The sequence below is a fragment of the Chamaea fasciata genome, unplaced genomic scaffold, assembly GCF_029207755.1.
Source record: "Chamaea fasciata isolate MVZ Bird 193981 ecotype frontalis unplaced genomic scaffold, bChaFas1.0.hap1 SCAF_5, whole genome shotgun sequence".
Taxonomy (NCBI): Eukaryota; Metazoa; Chordata; class Aves; order Passeriformes; family Sylviidae; genus Chamaea; species Chamaea fasciata.
This window is the reverse complement of record NW_027094090.1, coordinates 12,503,483-12,522,525: the sequence shown is the minus strand read 5'-3', so window position 1 is coordinate 12,522,525 and position 19,043 is coordinate 12,503,483. Positions and strand designations below refer to the sequence as shown.

Below are 19,043 nucleotides of genomic sequence, written 5' to 3'. Positions count from 1 at the left end.
TCTGTCAAACTAAAAGGAGTTGGCTTATCAGTAGGAACAACACCAAATGTGTCCTAGCGCTGATAATGAGGCAGTAGAAGCACCATTAACCACTTTAATAAGGACAGGGAAGGTACTCGCTGCTCATTAAAATGAAACAACATGTTAGGGCTCAAACTGTTTGCATCTTCCTCATCAAAGAGCTGGAATGAAAGCCTTATAATGACATTGTTTTCCCTCTGCACTTTTAAAACCAGTTTATCGTGGGGAGGGCAGAAAGATAGCGGAGGTTCCTCTCTTTTCCTCCCATGACTCTGAATCAGAATCAAAATAATAAATGCTAAGGTAAAATCTCCATCCCACATGGAGATGGACTAGGATTTGTACTGCTTAGTCACAGTAGAAACATTGAACTTTCCATGCATCAAATAAAGAATCAAAACCTTCCTCACTATTTATGTCTAAGTATTTTTCATTATCACTAGAAAACATGAACTCTATCCTTCACTGACCTTGTTTCTCTCAAGGGAAATTTTTTAACTTACACAAGGTCTGTACAAATGGTTGCTAGTTAAATTAATTATTGTTGGGTTTTCCCAGCTGTGAGTCCATTTGGTTCTCATTTTCTAACTCATAAGTTTCTAACTCACAAGCAGATCTTGCAGTAGCACTGACACCAGCGTCTTGAGAACAGTCTGACAACAGCTTTTTCATTAGTACGAGTATGGGAAATACACTATCAATCATTTTACAGCGTGTCATCCGCAGGCCCATTTTCACAGAATTGCTTTTAATTGTCTGTTAGGCCTCCATTTCTGCTTTAGAACCTGTAAACCAGAAACATTTATCCTTAAAATTGGAAAAAATTGAGGAGGGAAATTTTAATTTTTTTAAGAGTCAGGTTATTCTTTTCCATACCTGGCTTCATTTAAAAAATTGTTGATAAACATATGTTTTGATCAAAGGGAATTTTTGAGTATTTTCATGGTCTAGGTCTGAACAGTCATTTTATTTGATTGTCATCATCATCGTTTGGTTTCAGAATGGATCCTTAACTTTATTACATTAAGTGTATTGATTGTACTGAAGGGACTCTGGAACATTTTTAAATGAAGTGTTTGATGATATATATTAATTCATCACTTCTCCAAAATGCTCATATTCAGCCAAAGTTTTGAACCAAATGTCTCTGGAGTATTACAGGCTATATACAGCTAGCTGCTGAAATTCATTTAAATACTGATAAGGATGCTAACACTATATATATGTGTGTGTGTTTGTGTGTATTCGTCTGGACACAAATAAAATAGCTTTATATAAATAAACTGTCTTCAGTCAGATTGCAGCATTATGATTTAACTCAGTGTAGCAAACAATGGTGTCCCACTGTCCCTGGAGAAGCCTGGGGGAAGATTGTAAACGTGCCTTGTCATGAACTATCTTTATGGAGCAATGTCATATACAGTGATCCTACATCAGCTTGGTAGTTTACCATTGTCTTAAATGCTTTGTCATTTGGAGTAATTGTTACTCTGTAACGTGCAGAAAGTTTCTTTCAGGAAATTGACTTAACTAAATAAATGATGTTAATACATTTAGGAATTATTTAGCAAAGCAGGTATGATGGGATGCAAAAAGGCACAAACATCCCCTGCTTTTGATGAAAGCAAAGCTGTGTCTGTTGTGAGCTTTGGGCCATTGTGTCAATATTTTCAGTCAATGCAGCTTTACAAAACAAGCTGCATCCATGTGGCTTTTCAGTATTCCTAGAAGTACCAGCCTTGAAAATATGGTAACTCTGGGGATCTCAGAGCAGTTTGGAGCAATGCAGGTTGGCTGACATTGACTGTGATACCGTTCCCAGAAGTACCAATTAGCTGGCAGTGCTTGGAGGGAGAGTGATTGTTCTGAGGGCACCTATGGGTATTGTGTTCCTGTGCCTCCACAGGTCTAATTATACACGTGCCAGAAACCCACTCACAGCAACAATTTTATACAAAAATGAAGCCTCTGCATTCTCATTTCTGAAGTTTTTTTAGTTAATTATTGTTACGCCAGGGACATTACTTCATCTTTTATAAAACCTGGAAAGGTATTCCAGCTGTGTGGCTCCCAGAACAAAGAAAACATTTGGTATTCCAGCAAAAGAGTAACCACGTACATGAGAGATCTGGAGAGCAAAGAAGTGACAAGTAAGGTGGAGCCCACAACTTTAATGCTACTTGTGTTCAGCTGGAGGCAAAATGTGGATGATAAAGGACTTTGTGTACCCGTAATGTGATTACCTTCCCCTAAAAGAGCTTCTTATAGAGCATCACATATTGTTTGCATCTGAACGCTAGCTTCCTTTTTCACGTTTCTTTAATATGCATTTTAAAGAGCTGGTTTGACTATTTAGCTTACTTTATACACTTACTTAATATACTGTGTACAATATCCAGTGGCTAAGCTATTAGATTAAAATGAATACTAAATTTAAAATATTTTAATCATGACCTGAATGCTACCAGAAAGAAAATATTAGAGGGTTTTTTTCTCATTTTATTTAGCAATATGAAATAAAGGGAATTTTTGTGAAGACAAGAACAAAATGTAGCATTTAATTCTTTGCCCCTTTTTTCACTACAAGTTCTTTACTTGTCTTCTATTACTTTGGGAAGACAGCTCACGGTCAGATGTTTCATCAAATTGTTGAGTTTCAGGTTCTTTATTCTGTTCAGATAAGACATAACTGTTACGTGCTGCTATGCCCAGGTTTTTGTGTGCAATGCCAAATCCTCTTCCAAAGCAGTGCTACACATAACTTTCAGCTGATTACATTGCACATGTTTGACTGATACCTGAAGAGCCTGATTGTATTGGCATAGATTTCCCAACAGGGCTTCAACCTACATCGGATCAAATCAGCTTTAGCTTTTAAATTTGCAGACTTCTGTCATTTTATAAAATACAAGATAAAGTTTAGAAGAAAAATAAATTCAGGCATTATCCAGACAAGTTCGTCTGAGATGCATCTAGATCTTACCACAAAGCCACAAACCATAGGCTGCCAGCTGGACTGCTGATGAGTGTGCTTTATATCCTCTGCTCAAATTAAGATTTTCCTTCCTATTGAGAAGGAAGACACTGGCAACACCAACTGAAAGGGCAAACACTTCAGATACAGTTTTCCAAGACAATTTACTGCCTTGTACTGCCAGTTGTCCATGACAGTACCCTTGTCCCCATGCAGTGAAGGGAGTGTCCATCCACAGTCACTTTGTGCTGCTGAGCAACAAGACAAAGTGAAAAATCTCATATAATGTCATGAGCTGCTTCATCCTTTAGGAAATCAAGTCACAAAAAGTAAGGTCAGAGAGTATAAAGCAGCCTGGATCTTAACTTATGCCAAGTAACAGAAATTTGATAATGACAAAACTAATATCAGCTTTCAGTAATTTCTTTCAAAGATTTAAGGTAGGGTGCTGACATTTATGGCTTAAGTGCTCTCTCTGGAAAGGACTCAATAGAAAACAACGTAGGTCAGTGAATTAGTTTAAGAGTCCTAAGTGACACTGACTTGTATTCCTTGTCCTCACACTCACTTTGTCATGACCTTGAATTTTACAGGAGTAGAAGCTAATATGTTCTACTATATTGTATTTAAAGATTATGATTTCTTATTTAAGATAATAAACTGTAGCTTACTCAATCATAAGAGCAACCTTGAACTAGATTATTCTTTTCATCACCACTGTATTGAATGTAGCGCTTTTTTTCCCATGATGATTTGCAGTGATTGTCTTTAAAGAGAGCCAATCCCTTTTCTAAAATGTTCACATTTAATAATAGTCTTAGAAAATATTGAAGTTGAAGGGATGAAAGGACTATAGTATTTATGAAGACACTAAGTAAACATCTCAGACTAAGAAGAGGGAGGCAATTTTCAATCTATGTGAACTTTCATTAAAATACTCTGTTTTGAAGGCTAGTGAGCAGGATTCAAAGTTTGTTGTTATTACTTCCTCCTTATGCCTCTATTGCATTTGAGGTTTTGAATTTTGTTGTTTCCTTTTTCCTTTGAATAATGCATAGAAGAAAAACCTGCATTTGAAATGAAATTACCTTGGAATTTCAGACCATAAACTGTATTACTATATATGTGATAACTGGGTACCTTGCAATATATATGTGTATATGTGTGTTCCAAACATTACTATTGTTCTCCAATCCACTGGAAAATATAACTCTTATACCAGTACATCCTACAGAAAAGAAACCAAGGGTAGAAGATTAATTCTGAAAGACTGTCAAGGGTCAGTAAATGAATGGCATATAGGATCACTTGAAGATCAATGAAATGAACAGTCTATGTAATAACAGTATTTTAAACTAGATTCAGACAGAGTATCTTAACTGCCTAGCATTAGAATGAAATTACAACGCTGACTGTGGCGTGACCTTAGGCAATGGACACTCCAGGGCTATGAACTTTATTTATGTTGTTTCTTCCTTTTGTTGCCCTTTGCTAGATCCTAACTTGATCCTTAATACAAAGAGCATACAGTAAGAACTAACAGAATAATTCAGTGTTTCACATTCTGGGATACATCAAGGCATCCTGGTAATTTGCAGAAGTACCCGCAGAAAGATTCTCCTGTGCGTGGTCTCATCCCACATGCCAATCTACAGAATAAAGGAGCACCACTGTATTTAACCCAAAACCATTCATGATGTTCTTTTTCAAATTATTTTGGGGATCCATGCTGATTCTTTCCTTACATCTCTCAGTTTTACAGGAGATTCAAAGCTGGCCTCTAGCATGCGCTACGTGGAGACCCAGTCTATGCAGATTGGAGCTTCATATATGATACAGTTCAACTTGGTGATGGGCTGTGGCCAGGCCTTTACTCCTCATATGGACAACCAGGTGAAACTGGAGTACTCCACCAACCATGGCCTCACATGGCATCTTGTTCAGGAGGTGAGGCTGGCAGTGAGGACATTTGTGTTCCATAAACTCTACTTTATACGTGGATAGTCTGAGATACACTTTCGGCACTGAACAAATAAAGATGTTTTCCTTTTTTCATCTTTCAATAATGAAATGCTCAGTTGTAATCAGTCAAAATGACTAATAGAGGTATTTAGATTGTTCCTTGTAATACCTGGAAGAGAGGTATCCAAAAGCCTGAAGTACAAAATTATGACAGGAATGAACACCAAGGCTGAGAAAAAAATTGGGCCACAGTTAGAGCTACAGGGTAATGGCTGAGATCTTTCCTGTGCTTTGGCTTTGTTTTTCTAAGCAAAATGCATCTACTGTTTCCTGGAATTTAAATGGATAGAAATTCTTTCTGCCCTTGTGCGCAGCCATTTCATAAATGGAAAGCACATTCCTTCAGGGGATTGTAATGTAGAGCCTTTCATCTCCCACCCCTGGTTCAAACACAGTCCAGGGCTGTAATGACCGGCTATTTCCCCCACTCTGCTCCAAGTGCAAAGAGCAGCACTGGCTGCTCTTTCCCCGGGTGGCTCAGTGCGGTCTCAGCACAAATGTGAGCAGCACATTTGGCCAGAGTTCATGCTCTTGTTTTCCCTCTTAAATTGAAAGCTGGAGTTTCCCTGGCCTCAGGGTGAACTAACCAAGGTCCTTTGGCTGCCTCTGAGCAGGTTCAGAGGGTGTCAGGGAACTTGTCCTACTGCCTTTTCACTGCCTGCTCTGCAGGCTCACCAAAGAATTTGTATGTCAAGTTCCAGACCTCCTACGAGCAATTAAAACTTTGCCTCGTTACCCTTGCCATGTTGTGTTTTGCCACATTTACTTTGGTGGGCATAATAAAGAAACGGCAATAAATGAACTTTTAAACTTTGGAAATCCAAATAATGATTTCTTGCCTTAAACAGAATCCAGGGAAAGCTATAAATCGTATATTTCAAACACTGTTTATGTCTTTTACACCTAGCAGGTATCATCATGGTGTCCAAGAATAGTTCCTAGCAGTGGGTGTTTGGGGTGTTTGTGGTTGTCATCAATGGAAGATAAGTTTCCTTCAGATTTTAGTGCTTCTTTCCTTGCTCAGCAGAGCTCAGTACAGAGAGAACGTGCAGCCAAATCACTTTCTCACACCACCCATGCTGCTGTGATAAAAGAGTATTTGTAGTACATTTCAAGGACATAATCTGGCAAATAAACAAAACACTAATTAATTAAAATGTTTGAAAATTTTGTTTGCTTTGTGAGCACTGATCATATCCTGTTTTCCACAATTAGGGGAGATGAATCAAGAAAAAATGTTTGAAAATTGCTGAAAAGGAAACTATGCCTTTAGAAAATCTAGTTTAAAAAAACCCAACAAAATAAGGTCTCAGATCTTCATTTGATACTCTAAAATATTTGAACAATAAATTACTCTGTAAAATAATATATTCTGCCTTCATATTTAATACATAACTATTACTGTGTAATTTAACTATATAAATATTCATATTTGCCATAATTTCTGTAGACAATCATTGCTTTATTATTAGTTTCAGAACAGTCAAAGTAGGTACTTGCATGAGCAGGTGTCTCTGTTCTCTTGCTCGATACCCTTCATGGGGGTCAGCACAGCAGTGACCAGCGAAATACTCTTGGGCATGTGGGGATGGTCAGGAGAAGCTGTGCTGTGGCAGGAAGGGGCAGAAAGGACTCTGAACTGGTAGCTAGAAGAGGATCACGCAGGTTGGTAGTAACTTCCAAGCACTTTACTAATACTAATACACAGGCCAATTTTTTTGGGTGCTGTTCTGGCAAAATATAAATAAATAAATGGAATATTGCAAAAAAGTGAAGAATAGAATTTGGGAAACAGACCTCAACAGGAATCTGAGTTGAATGCAGAAATAGTCCTAGAAGCAGGAGGGCAGAATTTACACCACTTGCTGTAGGTGTCAAAGCTAACACAGCTGCAGAGCTTGGGAAGGACCTCTGGACACAACGTCAGTAAGCTGTGGTTAGGCCCTCTGGTGTGGCTCTGTCTATTCCTACTGCTGCTCCCCACTGCAGATGGAGGGTGTGGGGCCAGCTAGCATGCCCAGACAAAGCCTCACAAGTAGGTCTCTAAAATGACCTTTATAACAATATGGATGTCAGTTTCATAGACTTAGTTCATAGTGGTCTTGTAGCCTTACTTCATAGTCTGTGGAGGATGCTGGGGTGAAGATAATAAAAAAACCAAAAAGATAGATATTCCTCGTGGAGGAAAGCAAAACATTGCCAGTTACAAATGTTAAACTCTTTAAATAGATTCGTATGGCTTTCTTCCACTCTCAGTTGTACTACTAGTCCTCTGAGAAATTTCTCTCCATCATACCAGGATTTTTCTCTTCTGGGTCTTTCAGTCCAACATCCGGCCCCGGACAAGCTCCTGGTTCTGCGAATGTTTGACCCTTGTTTCTGTTCCCAATTTTTCCTCTACATTAAATCTGGTTTTGAAATATTTTATTTCAAGGAATGTCTTCCCAGTATGCCAAGCTGTCAGGAGTTTACATCAGCAAGTATTTACCACTCCAGCGAATTTACTCAGTGGAGGAGAATCACTGTTCTTTTACCACAGAAGACTTGGTAAGCATTTACTTCCTATCTTTAAACTTTTGGGGGAAGGAGGGAGGAGGTGCAGACGATTTGTCACATCAATTGCTGTGACAAGGATCCAGTCCTCTGCAGGTCATACTCAAGCCAATCGGGCTGACCCAGTTGCAGGTATTTCCCATAAAATGCATTCCTTACATAATTAGAGAAGGAAATGGTGAAATCAACAGAAACTATTGTTTAAGGATTGTTTTTAATACATACTCTGACTCTCTTAATAAAGTTTAGACTTTTCAAAAATAGTGGCACTTGTCTATAAGTGCCCTACTGGAGGAAGGCTTTATTTGGATTGTTAAATTTTATTTAGCACATTCCTTTCTGTTTACATCTTCAGACCAAAGCCTTGTATAAACAATAACTAATGATTCATTTCTGGGAATTTTTTAACTCTTGTTTCTTTTTATAGCATGTCTTAAAAAATAATATTCTCTCCTGAAAAAATGAAAAAAAGAGAAACAAAAATTATCAGAAAGCCTATTCATCTTGTTGTAATCAAACTTGATTTTCCTCCCCTAAAATTTTTACTTATTGACTAAATTGTTTCTTTCATTGTTTATTTTTAAATCTTTATTGTAACATACAAATAAAAAGTTGTCATAAATCCAAATAATCTTCAGGGCATCCTTCATTTGAGAATTTAATTATTGCAATTAGAGCTACATTTTGATTATGTTTGACCGGAATCCATCACAGCAATTGCAACAGGAGCTTGCTCAGATTAAGTCATCGTTGTATTTCCCCATCCTTCATTATTTTTTTGCACTCTGCATGGCCTCAGCACAGCCTGTTTCCATCAACCACACCACAATGACACCTTCTTTCAACACACTGGACCTTTTTATAGTACAGCCAATATTCATAATTTCCTATCTCAAGGCAAAATATCAAAGGCAAATATTGAATGCTTAGAACATATCATATCAGATAATACCAAATGGTGCAAGTAACTCAGCAAATAACTGCTTTGTAGTTAGATTATAATGTACTAAATCTTACAAACCATTATGTGCCACCATCTGCAAAAACTGTGGTTCACATAGGCACTTAGGAGTTTAAAAATCTACAATTTTTTGGGGTTACACTCTAAACTAGGCTGTTATTCCTAATTTATAAAATATATACTGTACTCAGAGTTAATATACACTGTGTATTTGATGATGATCCAATGTTGTGACCCTCTTTTTCTTTAGGATCTACTAATTTTTCTCAGCATATGAGGTGACAGCAGCTTATAATTCCATTTTTATTTAGGAGACTGTGGGGAGAAATTATGAGGAAGTAATAGCCAAGTTCCTGTTCTATGCTGTGCACAAATCATAAATATTTCACACTTTGTCTTGTATCTGAAGGGATTCCAGTCTGTTAGCAGAGTTTTGTTTGTAATTAAGGTACAAATTACCACTGAAAATTTCTTTGCTCTTCATGGAACACTTTTTCTGGGTTGTGTTGTGCTACGGTGTTATCAGGGTGTAGAGGAAGGGTGGCTACAGATTCCCCACCAAACACAATCCAGCACACCACATGCATGTCTCTCTCACCACTTTGCCCTCTTTCTGACATTCCTTTCCACTGGCAAAGAGCAGGCTAAGGGCCCAACATTTCCTTTGGGTTGAGACTGGTGGGGGATCTTTTACAGGTTTTTAGAGCAGACTTGTGAGCAGAGAGCAAGTTTCTGCCTTTCCAAAATGTGGGCAGTTTTGGTGACAATTTGCAGCTCTCCACTGTCAGCCCAGCCACACAGAGAGCCATGTTCCGGGTGGCTGGTAGTGAATATGCTCTGTAGGGCTCCTCTTTGGGGTGCCCTCCCTCCTTCTCCTGTCCCTTCCCCCCACCTGCATCCACTGCAACCACCACACAGAGGCAAAACCTTACTGATGGGCAGGAAGAACAGTGCAGATGTGGAGAGCCAGGTCTTCTGCTTTCCCAAACTGGGCTGAGGGGGAGAGATCTCTGGGTCTTCCTTCTGTTTCAACTTCACAGGACAAAGGCTACCACATACACAGCCTGCCCTGTGCTTGCTGCACAGGGAAACAAACTACCCAAACGAGGTCTCAGGAATGTCTCATTAGCCTTGCTCTGGCCCTTGGTGGCCTTACCATGCCCTCACACCCCTGCACAGCCCTGCTGTGATTGCTGGTGCTTTTATCCCTGGATGCACAGCTCTCAGCTGAGGGTTTGCACCTTGGGCGTGTGTGTAGTGTCAGGTTGTGGCATTGTGCTCTTGCAGCTGGAAAACTGTTCATAACATCACCTATTTCTCTTGTAAAACTTTCTGGGTGTGCTGGTATTTCTGCAGATCTGTAGATGTTCTGCATCTAGCAAGCAGGAGTTTACAAAGTCCCCATGTTTTGTGAGATTTGGGATGGTAGAAAATCTGCTGCAAGAATGAGACTTGTACTGAAGAAATGAAATGTAAGCACCTGCTCACTGAAATTGTATTGTACTTGAACTGAACATTTCTAACACTGATGAAAATTAATTTCAGTTTTATGCAAGGCATTTACATATGAACAGGCTTTAATGAGATACAAGCAGCTGTCAGTTGCTAACTTCATAAACAAATCAACACCTAATGACTGAATGAGAGCTTCAGGATAATTGGGTAAATGTAATTATGGAAACTCAGAAGGTAGCAAATATAATTTTATCAGCCACAGATTTGCATTAGATCATTAAGGCTTTTAATATCAGGAGGGAAGGCAGTGATTTTATTTTAACTCACATATCAGAAAAATTTTATAATAGAGCATCATTTCACTCGCTGTACTTCTGGGACATGATTTCCTTGTGCTTATGCAAAATGTCACACAACAAAAATGACTTTTATTTGACATCAACCTGACTTAGATATAATGTCATTAAAGAGCCAGATTGCTTTCCAGTAACATTAAAAAAAAAATGGAGAAACTATGAGGAACTAGGGAAGTTTATTTTGCTTTTAAGAAACACTTTCATAGCTCCTCAGTGCTGCACTTTCCCATTTCAATAGATGTCCAAATGGTGACTGTCCAAAAAAACAGTGTTTTATCACTGAGAATGCAGCTGACGCTCATCTCCTTATTCTCTTTTCTTAATTAACATGGCTTTTTCAAATGGTTGATTACCATTTTTAACAGCATAATCCTCTTAAACTGTTGTTACCTTGAGATGCAGAGCAGCCTTGGAAAGCTTTCAAAAACAGTGAGCAGGACTGGTTTTTCAGCAGCATTACTTTTGCAGTTGTCAATTCAGCCTAGCAACACATTATCCCTCACCCAGGGAGGAATCTGAATCCACAGAGTTTTCCCTGCCTACAGCTGTGTGACAGTGGCGTGGCTTCCCATAGGACCCCTGGCAGCAGGCTGGGTGGGAAGGTGAGGGCAGCCCCTTGTCCCTTGCAGCCCAGGGCAACAGGATTCTCCTGGTGGCAAAGCTGTCCCCAGGGGAGAGCTGCCTGTCTGGAGATAAAAATAACTCCTCCCCAGCCTCCAGCTGCTGCGCACACCTCCATTTGGGCCACATGGGGCTCTCCAGGCAGTAATGAACCTCCTCTCTTCCTCCCCTCCCCTCAAATGAGAGAAACAAACCTCCTGCAATCACTGCATTCGTCTGGGGCAACTTCTAAGTAACAAGTGGAGCTGAGTGCACCCTTAGCTTGACGTGCAGCCAACATCTGGAACCTGAGGAGGCAGATGGAGCTCTGCACCTGGCAGGGTGGCAGTCCCCTGCAGCAAGAATGGGATGATGAGACTCTCTAGGGAAACATTTTGGTCAGGTGAAACCCACACGATCCCCAGCAAAGGGCTGTTGGCTCTGGTGCAGCTCTGTGCCTTGCCATTCCCTGGGAACAGCCCCAAAGGAGAGCTGCACAGGGATCTTCTCAGCTGGGGCTCCAGGGGTTGGGCTCCCCTAGGCACAGAGGTGTCCTCTGTCTTTGCACAGGGCTGGGCTCTCCTCACTGTTTGTGTAGGTCAGTGAGAGCCTTTTGCCCAGAACCAGTCCTGATGCACCTGCACAGCCACCCTTCAGAGTCATTCGCCCACTGAACGGCCAAGGCAACACCATCAGTGCCACACCAAGCCCTTTTTAGAGGGTCCCACCACTTGTTTGGCACCATGAGACTTCCATAGCATGGTGAAATTGCCTCTGTATCACTGTAAATCTCCCCCAGTTTGCTGTAAATACCCCAGGGCTGCAGGATCTCACACCCCAAGTCCACCCATGCACCCTCCCTGATGAAAAACAAAGATGCTGGAACACAATTCTCTCCCTCCTGTTACCTGGAAAAATAACATGACACAGTTTTACTGTGCTGGGAGTTCACAGGGAGTGTGTTTGCCTGCTCTAACACCATTCTTTGGTTTCAGTATTGTCATTTTCCTCAGCACACATTAGAGTTAACACCAGTCACTACGGCTCTTTCCAGAGCCTGCAGTCTCTGTCAGGGCTCTCTGTGGTGCCATTGATGCTAACATGAACCTCAGCACCAAAGTGATGTTCTGACTTCAGAGCACTCCAAAAATAAACAGTAAATAATTATGGTCAATATTGACTGCCCATTGTGCCTACACAAGCTTAGGAAGTCCTTAGTGTGCTGATTACTGGCATTGTGCACTTTTAATGGATAATTCATAGCTCTTGTAATGTAACCCATCAATGCATTATATCCTGAGGGAGTATTTAATCAGCAGATTTGCCCCCGCAGATTAACTCTGAGTACTGTAAAAATGCTTATAGTATTTGCAATATCAAACAGATCCTTAAAACAGGCAACAAGGGTCATTTCAATTAAAAATCAAGCCCTTGGGCAGCTTCACTTGTTTTTTAAAGAAATTCAAAACTGATGTTTTAAAAATTTATCCACGCATGTACCAAACTTCTCATATGTGCCAGAGTGGCTAATTGCTCTGCCACTCCGCCCACTTCAGCTGCACAGGCCTGCTCTATTCGTTTTTTCACATCCATACGTGTGAGCAGGTGGCTCAGCCACCTTTACAATGTTCATTTAAATAAGTCTTATTCTACATAAATTATTGGGGGTGGGGAAAGGGCTTTGTATCTCACAGTAGGGTAACAGCATTATATCCTGTGCCATCATAAAGTAACCATATGGCTCAGAAACAAGCTAGAAAATAAGTTTCTAATAGGAACCACCTGCTTCTCATCCTCAGCACCCCCAACCAGCCCTTGGCCAGACACAGACCTGTCCCATTTTAAAACTGGATTTTTAATGCTCTTTATTCAGCCTTGCTTTCCCTGTCCTATCCCTCCACAACAATGCAATCCAACCTCAGTGCCCACATTGCCACTACTAGCCCTTTTTACCCAGACCTGTTGTGCAGCCAGCACAGCCCCTTTTGCTCCATCATGATGAACAATTTCCCATCTTTGTTTCACTTCACATGCAACGTATTTTTCTTAATCTCATTCTGACACAAGCGTGGAGTGGAGTCTCTGTGTCCCGCATTTGGGAGTGGCCACCAGCCAATGTCTATAACCTGCTGGACATGCACAGTTTGGCAGGGCAGCTTGAAAAGGCTTGATGCTGACAAAGATTGCTTTTCTCATGATTCACTTTCTTCTCCAGCCTTGTTTTTTGAGGGTGGTGGGTGTCAGGCTGGGTTTGCCTATCAGGAGTCACTCCCATGGAAAATGTCAGTATTGTATTGGGCAATCTCCTAAAGGGCAGACAGTGTGTGTGTTTTAATGGATAACATTAGCTAACTTCACTATTGTAAAGAAAAGCTGTTGAAGACAAAACTATTTAGAAAGGAGCAGCTAAAGCAAGGTTTTATGCTTGAAGAATATTACAAATATCCAGAGCTTTGTTAGGCAAGAAATTAAATTTGATAATTCCCCACTACAAACCTTGGGTGTTAGAGATTTTGGGTTGTTGGCCAAGAGGAAGCTATTTGCAGTGTGGAAAAAATAGGTGTGATGAAACAGCATCTTTGTCAAAAACTTGTGCTCTCAATGTCACCAGTGATATGTGAACAAAATCTAGTTTAGAATCATCCTGACAAAAAAACAATTATATCAAAGAAAAAAAAGTCAACTATTGTTGAATGGAAATAGTTGTTATTCACTTACACTCAAGAACTTTAATAATTTTTTTAAATAATAAATATCAGGAGAAGCCTCTTTAGGCAGTTTGTGACCAGTTAACTGTGATGAAAAACATGAAAAACATAGTCATGCCATAGATTCACCTTTCAAATTTTGCAACCATAACACAATAAAAATCCAGTAATATTCATAGCTAGGCTTACCTTAAAATAATGCTCGAAATCCCTGCAATGTGCTCTTCCTCAGAAATGTCATCAGTCACTGGAAAGTCCATTATATAGCCCTGTGCAGCGAGTGGCATCATGTAGAAAGTTAATTTGCAAGAACCTATCTTTGATTGTGCCAGCCTTTGCAGCCTAGGCTGTGATTGGGATACTAACTTCATTTTGTTTCTTTGATTACATTTTACCTCTTTTCCCGCCACTCTGTAAAGAATCAGAAATTAATGCATTGTTACTGATTTTAAGGTCCAGTGCCACACGTTTCCGCTGGAGTCAGTCCTACTACACAGCCCGGGATGAGTGGGCCTTGGACAACATCTACATCGGCCAGCAGTGTCCCAACATGTGCAGTGGGCATGGTTGGTGTGACCACGGTGTTTGCAGGTAGGCAGCATTTGTCAGTCCCTCTTAACAGTGCTCTCCTGATACTTCAGGTACCCTACCATTTTCCATACTTTCCTTTTCTTGGCTGTTGTTTTTATTTTTGGATTAAACATTGAAAAAACAAAAGCACCACGAGGGGTTGACCACTCAAGCAGCATTAGCTGCAGTTACTCCATGCCAGCCTGTCCAAGAAGCCATACTGTTGGCAGATCCAAGCACTGGAAGAGTTTTCAGCGGCACAGGGCTGCCCTGCTGCAGGTGTCCTGGTGGCCCCTCCAGCCCTTTGCACAAGAACCCCAGCTCAGGGCCAGAGCTGCTCTGCTGAGTCAGAAGGATGCCAGGGACCAGCTCAGCCAGTCAGAATGGGTGCTAAACCAAGGACACAGACTGGTACTCCCTGCTTCAAACTTTCTGGACACCATAGGGTTAATATATATATATATATATGTGTATATATATATATATATAGGGTTTTCCCATTTTCCAGTTATTTTGGTTTGTTTCCACCATACAAAACAGCAATCCCAGAATGATTTTTTATTTCACATTGAATTTCGTAAGATCAGTGCGCTACCTTAACAAAATGTTAGTGTCAAATAAAGTCCTTAAAAATTGTTACATTTATGCTTCCTTCCAGGTGTGACTCAGGGTTTCGGGGTACTGAATGTCAGCCTGAAAATCCCCTTTCTTCAACCATCATGTCTGATTTTGAGAGCCCAGATACCCTGAAGACAGAGTGGCAGGAAATTATTGGGGGAGAGATCGTCAAGCCTGAGGAGGGCTGTGGGGTCATCTCATCTGGCTCCTCACTTTACTTCAACAAGGTACTACAGAGGGCTGGGAGACTGATAAAGGCACATACTGTGGGTTTCTGTGGAGCATAACGTGGCTGTGTGGCAAAGAAAAGGGAGGTGGCAGAAAGCTGCACACTTTAGAAGTGTGTTAAACAGCACAGCTGTGCTCTGCAGGTAAAGAACAAAGCAATCAAAAGAGACAGGGAAAGACACATGCACTATGTATTCAAGAAATAGCAGCTGTAATGAAAGGTGGTAATTTGCCAGTGTGCTGGAGAAGTGTGTATATTCACAATATCTTACTTGTACATTTTCTTTTTTAAGATTCAGTTCGTAGCATCCAGCAGCTCACATTTGTTTCTTCTGTGCTGTCCTAGGCAAGTGACGGGGAAAGGTTGGCTTTCCAGGGCACAAGCAGCTTAATTTTAGGTCACAGGAACAAAACTATTGAAAAAAACGTTTTTTCAGGCTATTAGAAAATGGTCAACCTGAAGGAGAATATTCTTTTGTATAACTTGGATACTTTGCACACAAAAAAATAACAGAACACAAAGGAGATATAGGAAATTCTGATAATTAGTAGCAATTATAGCTAAAATAAAAAGAGATCTTTATGACCAGATATAAGGTTATGTGTTGTAATCACAGATTTATTTTTGTGTTGTTGCTCCTCAGGTCTAGTACTAATGTTTGTTTTGTTCTTAACTGAAAGGAAGAGTATAAATTCAGCTATGTGCTTCTCTTTTAAAGGTTTGATCAAACTGCCGCTCCTGTCATGAGAGCCAGATTAGTCCCAGAAGAATAACCCAATATGCAATGCTGTGTTACTGTGTGTTGTTTACCTCATTACAAAAATCTAACCCATGAAATAATTTTCAGCACTCCTACATAGTCTCACATTCAGCTCCCCTGGAAATAGAGCTCTGCACTGAAAATTTCGTAATAGACCAATCAGTGTAACTAGCTAATTGTGATAATTGGATTTTTATACATAATTGTCTTCCCTGTTAGATGTTTTTCCTTCTGGCTCAGTTCCTTATGCTAAGTTTCTCAAAAGTAGTTTGCTAAATTAGAATTAACCTGCTATGATCTTTCTTCTGATTCCTGCTAAGGAGGAGTGAAAAACTCATTTAGAAATTCTTGGCTTCTTTCTATTGATCTCTAAGGGTTATGTTATCACTCATTTCTTGAGTAGTAGCAGTCTGTGTGCTGTCAACAGAAGGTGGCTTATTTAATTTCTGTTTAGATCTTTCTCAAGGTGTCTAGGGGCCATACTAGTAGATAATAAAAAAATATTTTTATAGTTGCCAAACAGTTCTGTATTGTTTTGGGGAGCTCATATTCACATTTCTTTTCTTTTGCTCAAACAGACACTTTTTATTTGAATGTCTACGTTTGCTGCCATAATCAATTACTGCTGCCAGAATTAATGTTGGCTTTGTTCTGACAACCCTCTATCTTTTGTTTTACAACTCATTTTAATCAACTGTAGTTGTGTTCACAAATCAGAGCTCTTTCAATTAGCCCCTGCAATTCCCCTGAGGCTTTATGTCACTCATGCCCTCTCTCAATTAACCTGGTTCTGTGATTACCCCTTTCGCAGGGAGAGTTGCTGTGGGGTGTAGATATGGAAAACCCACCTGTAATAGTTTTAAGGCCAGAGCTTGGCCCACTGCAGGTCAGGATGCTGGGCGTCCCCAACCAGCCAGGACACACCAGCCCATGGTACAGCAAGGGTGTTTGCATCCTTATTGCCCATTACTGCCTTGATTTGATGGTGACAGTTTCAAATTCCAGGGTCTCCAAGGAAGCTGTGAAAGCAAACTACTGAGAGATTATCAGTGTCACCTTGGCCAGCATTAGCCGCATCCTGCTGCACCAGGAAGCTCAGGGCTGCATCCAAGGCTGAGGAGTTCCCACTCTCATGGCACCATCCAGGAGGGAATTCCTGTCTCAGCTGGGAAAAAGCAATCAAATAGAGCAAAACAACAGGAACAATTCCAGACTAAATCAGTATGACTGTGTCCTGTATGAGCTTTTTGAGAGTCAAAGGATTCTTCACAGGTTTTACTGCCTTGTCATCAGTGGTACAAGCCAAAAAAACTTCAGACCCCCATGTATTCAGCTTCCAGAAGTCAGTCTCCCAGTGTGAGGTGGCCTGTTTGGTAGGCCTACAAATGAGCTCAGCACCCAGGTTGTCATACCAGCAAAGCAAAATATTCTGAGAAAGAAAGCAGTAGACATTTATCTCTGTTGTGTTTACCCTCAGCTGTGTAGAAAGAGGTGATGTATGGAACAGGATTTAAATTAATCTGTCACCTTAGAAAAAACACAGATGATATTTTAAATCTCAGCTCCTAAATCTTGTTACTTGTGTCCAGCTAGGTCATGACTCTTGCTTATCTCAACCTTGTTTGGAAATTTGTCATAAGGATCCTAAATATACAAGTGATAGAGAAAAACACAAATATTACTTAAAACATAGCTGTCATAACTTTGCCTTGGTTTTCCTTTTTTAAACCTTTTCATGCTTGGAGATGGACAGAAACATGGGTTTTTTAAGGGAATTAGAAACAGTAGGCATGATGACAGTCATGGTCCATTTCATGAGGTGGTGCCAGGTTGCAGCCACCTTAATAAATGCAGAAATATGATGCCTGCATCCTCTCTCCAGCTGTACACAAGTGGCTTTGCCCTACCTATAAAAGCTTGTGGCAGCATAATGCTGTGGTGGGGCAGGGATGTGCCAGATGCAGGGCATGCAGGTCACCTCTCTGGGGACACTGCTCTCATCCTGTGTCCTGCCTTGTCACAGGCAGCTTCATATTCCATATCAGCATCTGGATGTGCAAGTCCACAAGCTCAGCCTCAAGCCCCAGGGCACAAAGGGAAGAGGAGTATGGGATAATTTCAGTTACAATAAAAGGCTCTTAAAGCTTTTTCTCAGATGAATAAGCTCTGTCTTCTGAATATGCACAGAGTGACCACATCGACCTCCTAAATTCAAAAACGTACTTGGAAAAGCTGTTCACTAAATTTTACAGGGCTATTTGTTTCTCTCAGCTATGCTTAGGTAAACTTGAAACTAAATCTACGGGTTTTAGTTGAGACACTCCTGATGTACAATGCTTACTAGGAAAAGAACATAGTTTTGTGTAGGAAAAAATCTTACTTAGCTGAAGCATGAAGAGAAAATGCCACTCCCTGGTTCTTGTGGAGGAGATGGACTTCAAGCAAGGTATTACAGGAGCTGATTTCAGGTGATGGGTAACCTTGTACAGTGCAAGATTTGACCAGGGAAATAAGACTAGAGAAATGGCCTTTTACTGCTTTATGCATTATCAATAGAAAGCTGAATACTTAAAATTTAGCCCAGATTGATTCAGGATACCCAGGACCTGCTCTTTGTCTTCTGAAATCACCTGAGACCATGGGGGAATGAGATTAAATTCTTGTGTGGAAATTGTGTTGTGAAGTTGCATTGTGTGTTGAAATCTAATAATAAAGTACTTGTGGGACCAAATCAGGGTGACCTAAAGGATGGCCAAGCAGAATAATTGAAAGACAAAAAAAAGCCAAGTTGATACAGAAGTCAGTGTCCTCCCTGTTGTGTAATTTTGTGTGTAATATTCATCTGTGATGGACTTTAAATATGCCTATTCATAGTGAAGGTGACAGAATTAAAATTATTATTATTATTATTATTATTATTATTATTATTATTATTATTATTGTCCCTCTGTTCTTTGTATTGTAGGCTGGAAAAAGACAGTTGGTAAGCTGGGATTTGGACACAACATGGGTGGATTTTGTACAGTTTTACATCCAGATTGGAGGAGAGACTTCTTCATGCAATAAACCAGATAGCAGAGAAGAAGGTGTGCTGCTGCAGTACAGCAATAACGGCGGGATCAACTGGCAGCTACTAGCAGAAATGTATTTCTCTGACTTCAGCAAACCCAGGTATAATTTTGATCTAAATTAACTAATCCATATGGCATCAGCTTT

At 40.3% G+C, this 19,043-nt stretch overlaps 1 protein-coding gene across 1 annotated transcript in view; it reads left to right on the top strand.

Moving 5' to 3' along the window:
* Nucleotides 1-19,043, top strand: part of RELN (reelin) — a gene marked incomplete at its 5' end in the record, with an annotated part of 251,119 nt that overhangs the window by 161,522 nt on the left and 70,554 nt on the right. Inside the window, 5 exons of the mRNA XM_066184512.1 lie at nucleotides 4,750-4,942; nucleotides 7,452-7,564; nucleotides 14,104-14,241; nucleotides 14,879-15,065; nucleotides 18,793-18,998. Of these exons, the coding sequence (XP_066040609.1) occupies nucleotides 4,750-4,942; nucleotides 7,452-7,564; nucleotides 14,104-14,241; nucleotides 14,879-15,065; nucleotides 18,793-18,998 (837 nt within the window). The remainder of the gene's footprint in view (nucleotides 1-4,749; nucleotides 4,943-7,451; nucleotides 7,565-14,103; nucleotides 14,242-14,878; nucleotides 15,066-18,792; nucleotides 18,999-19,043) is intronic.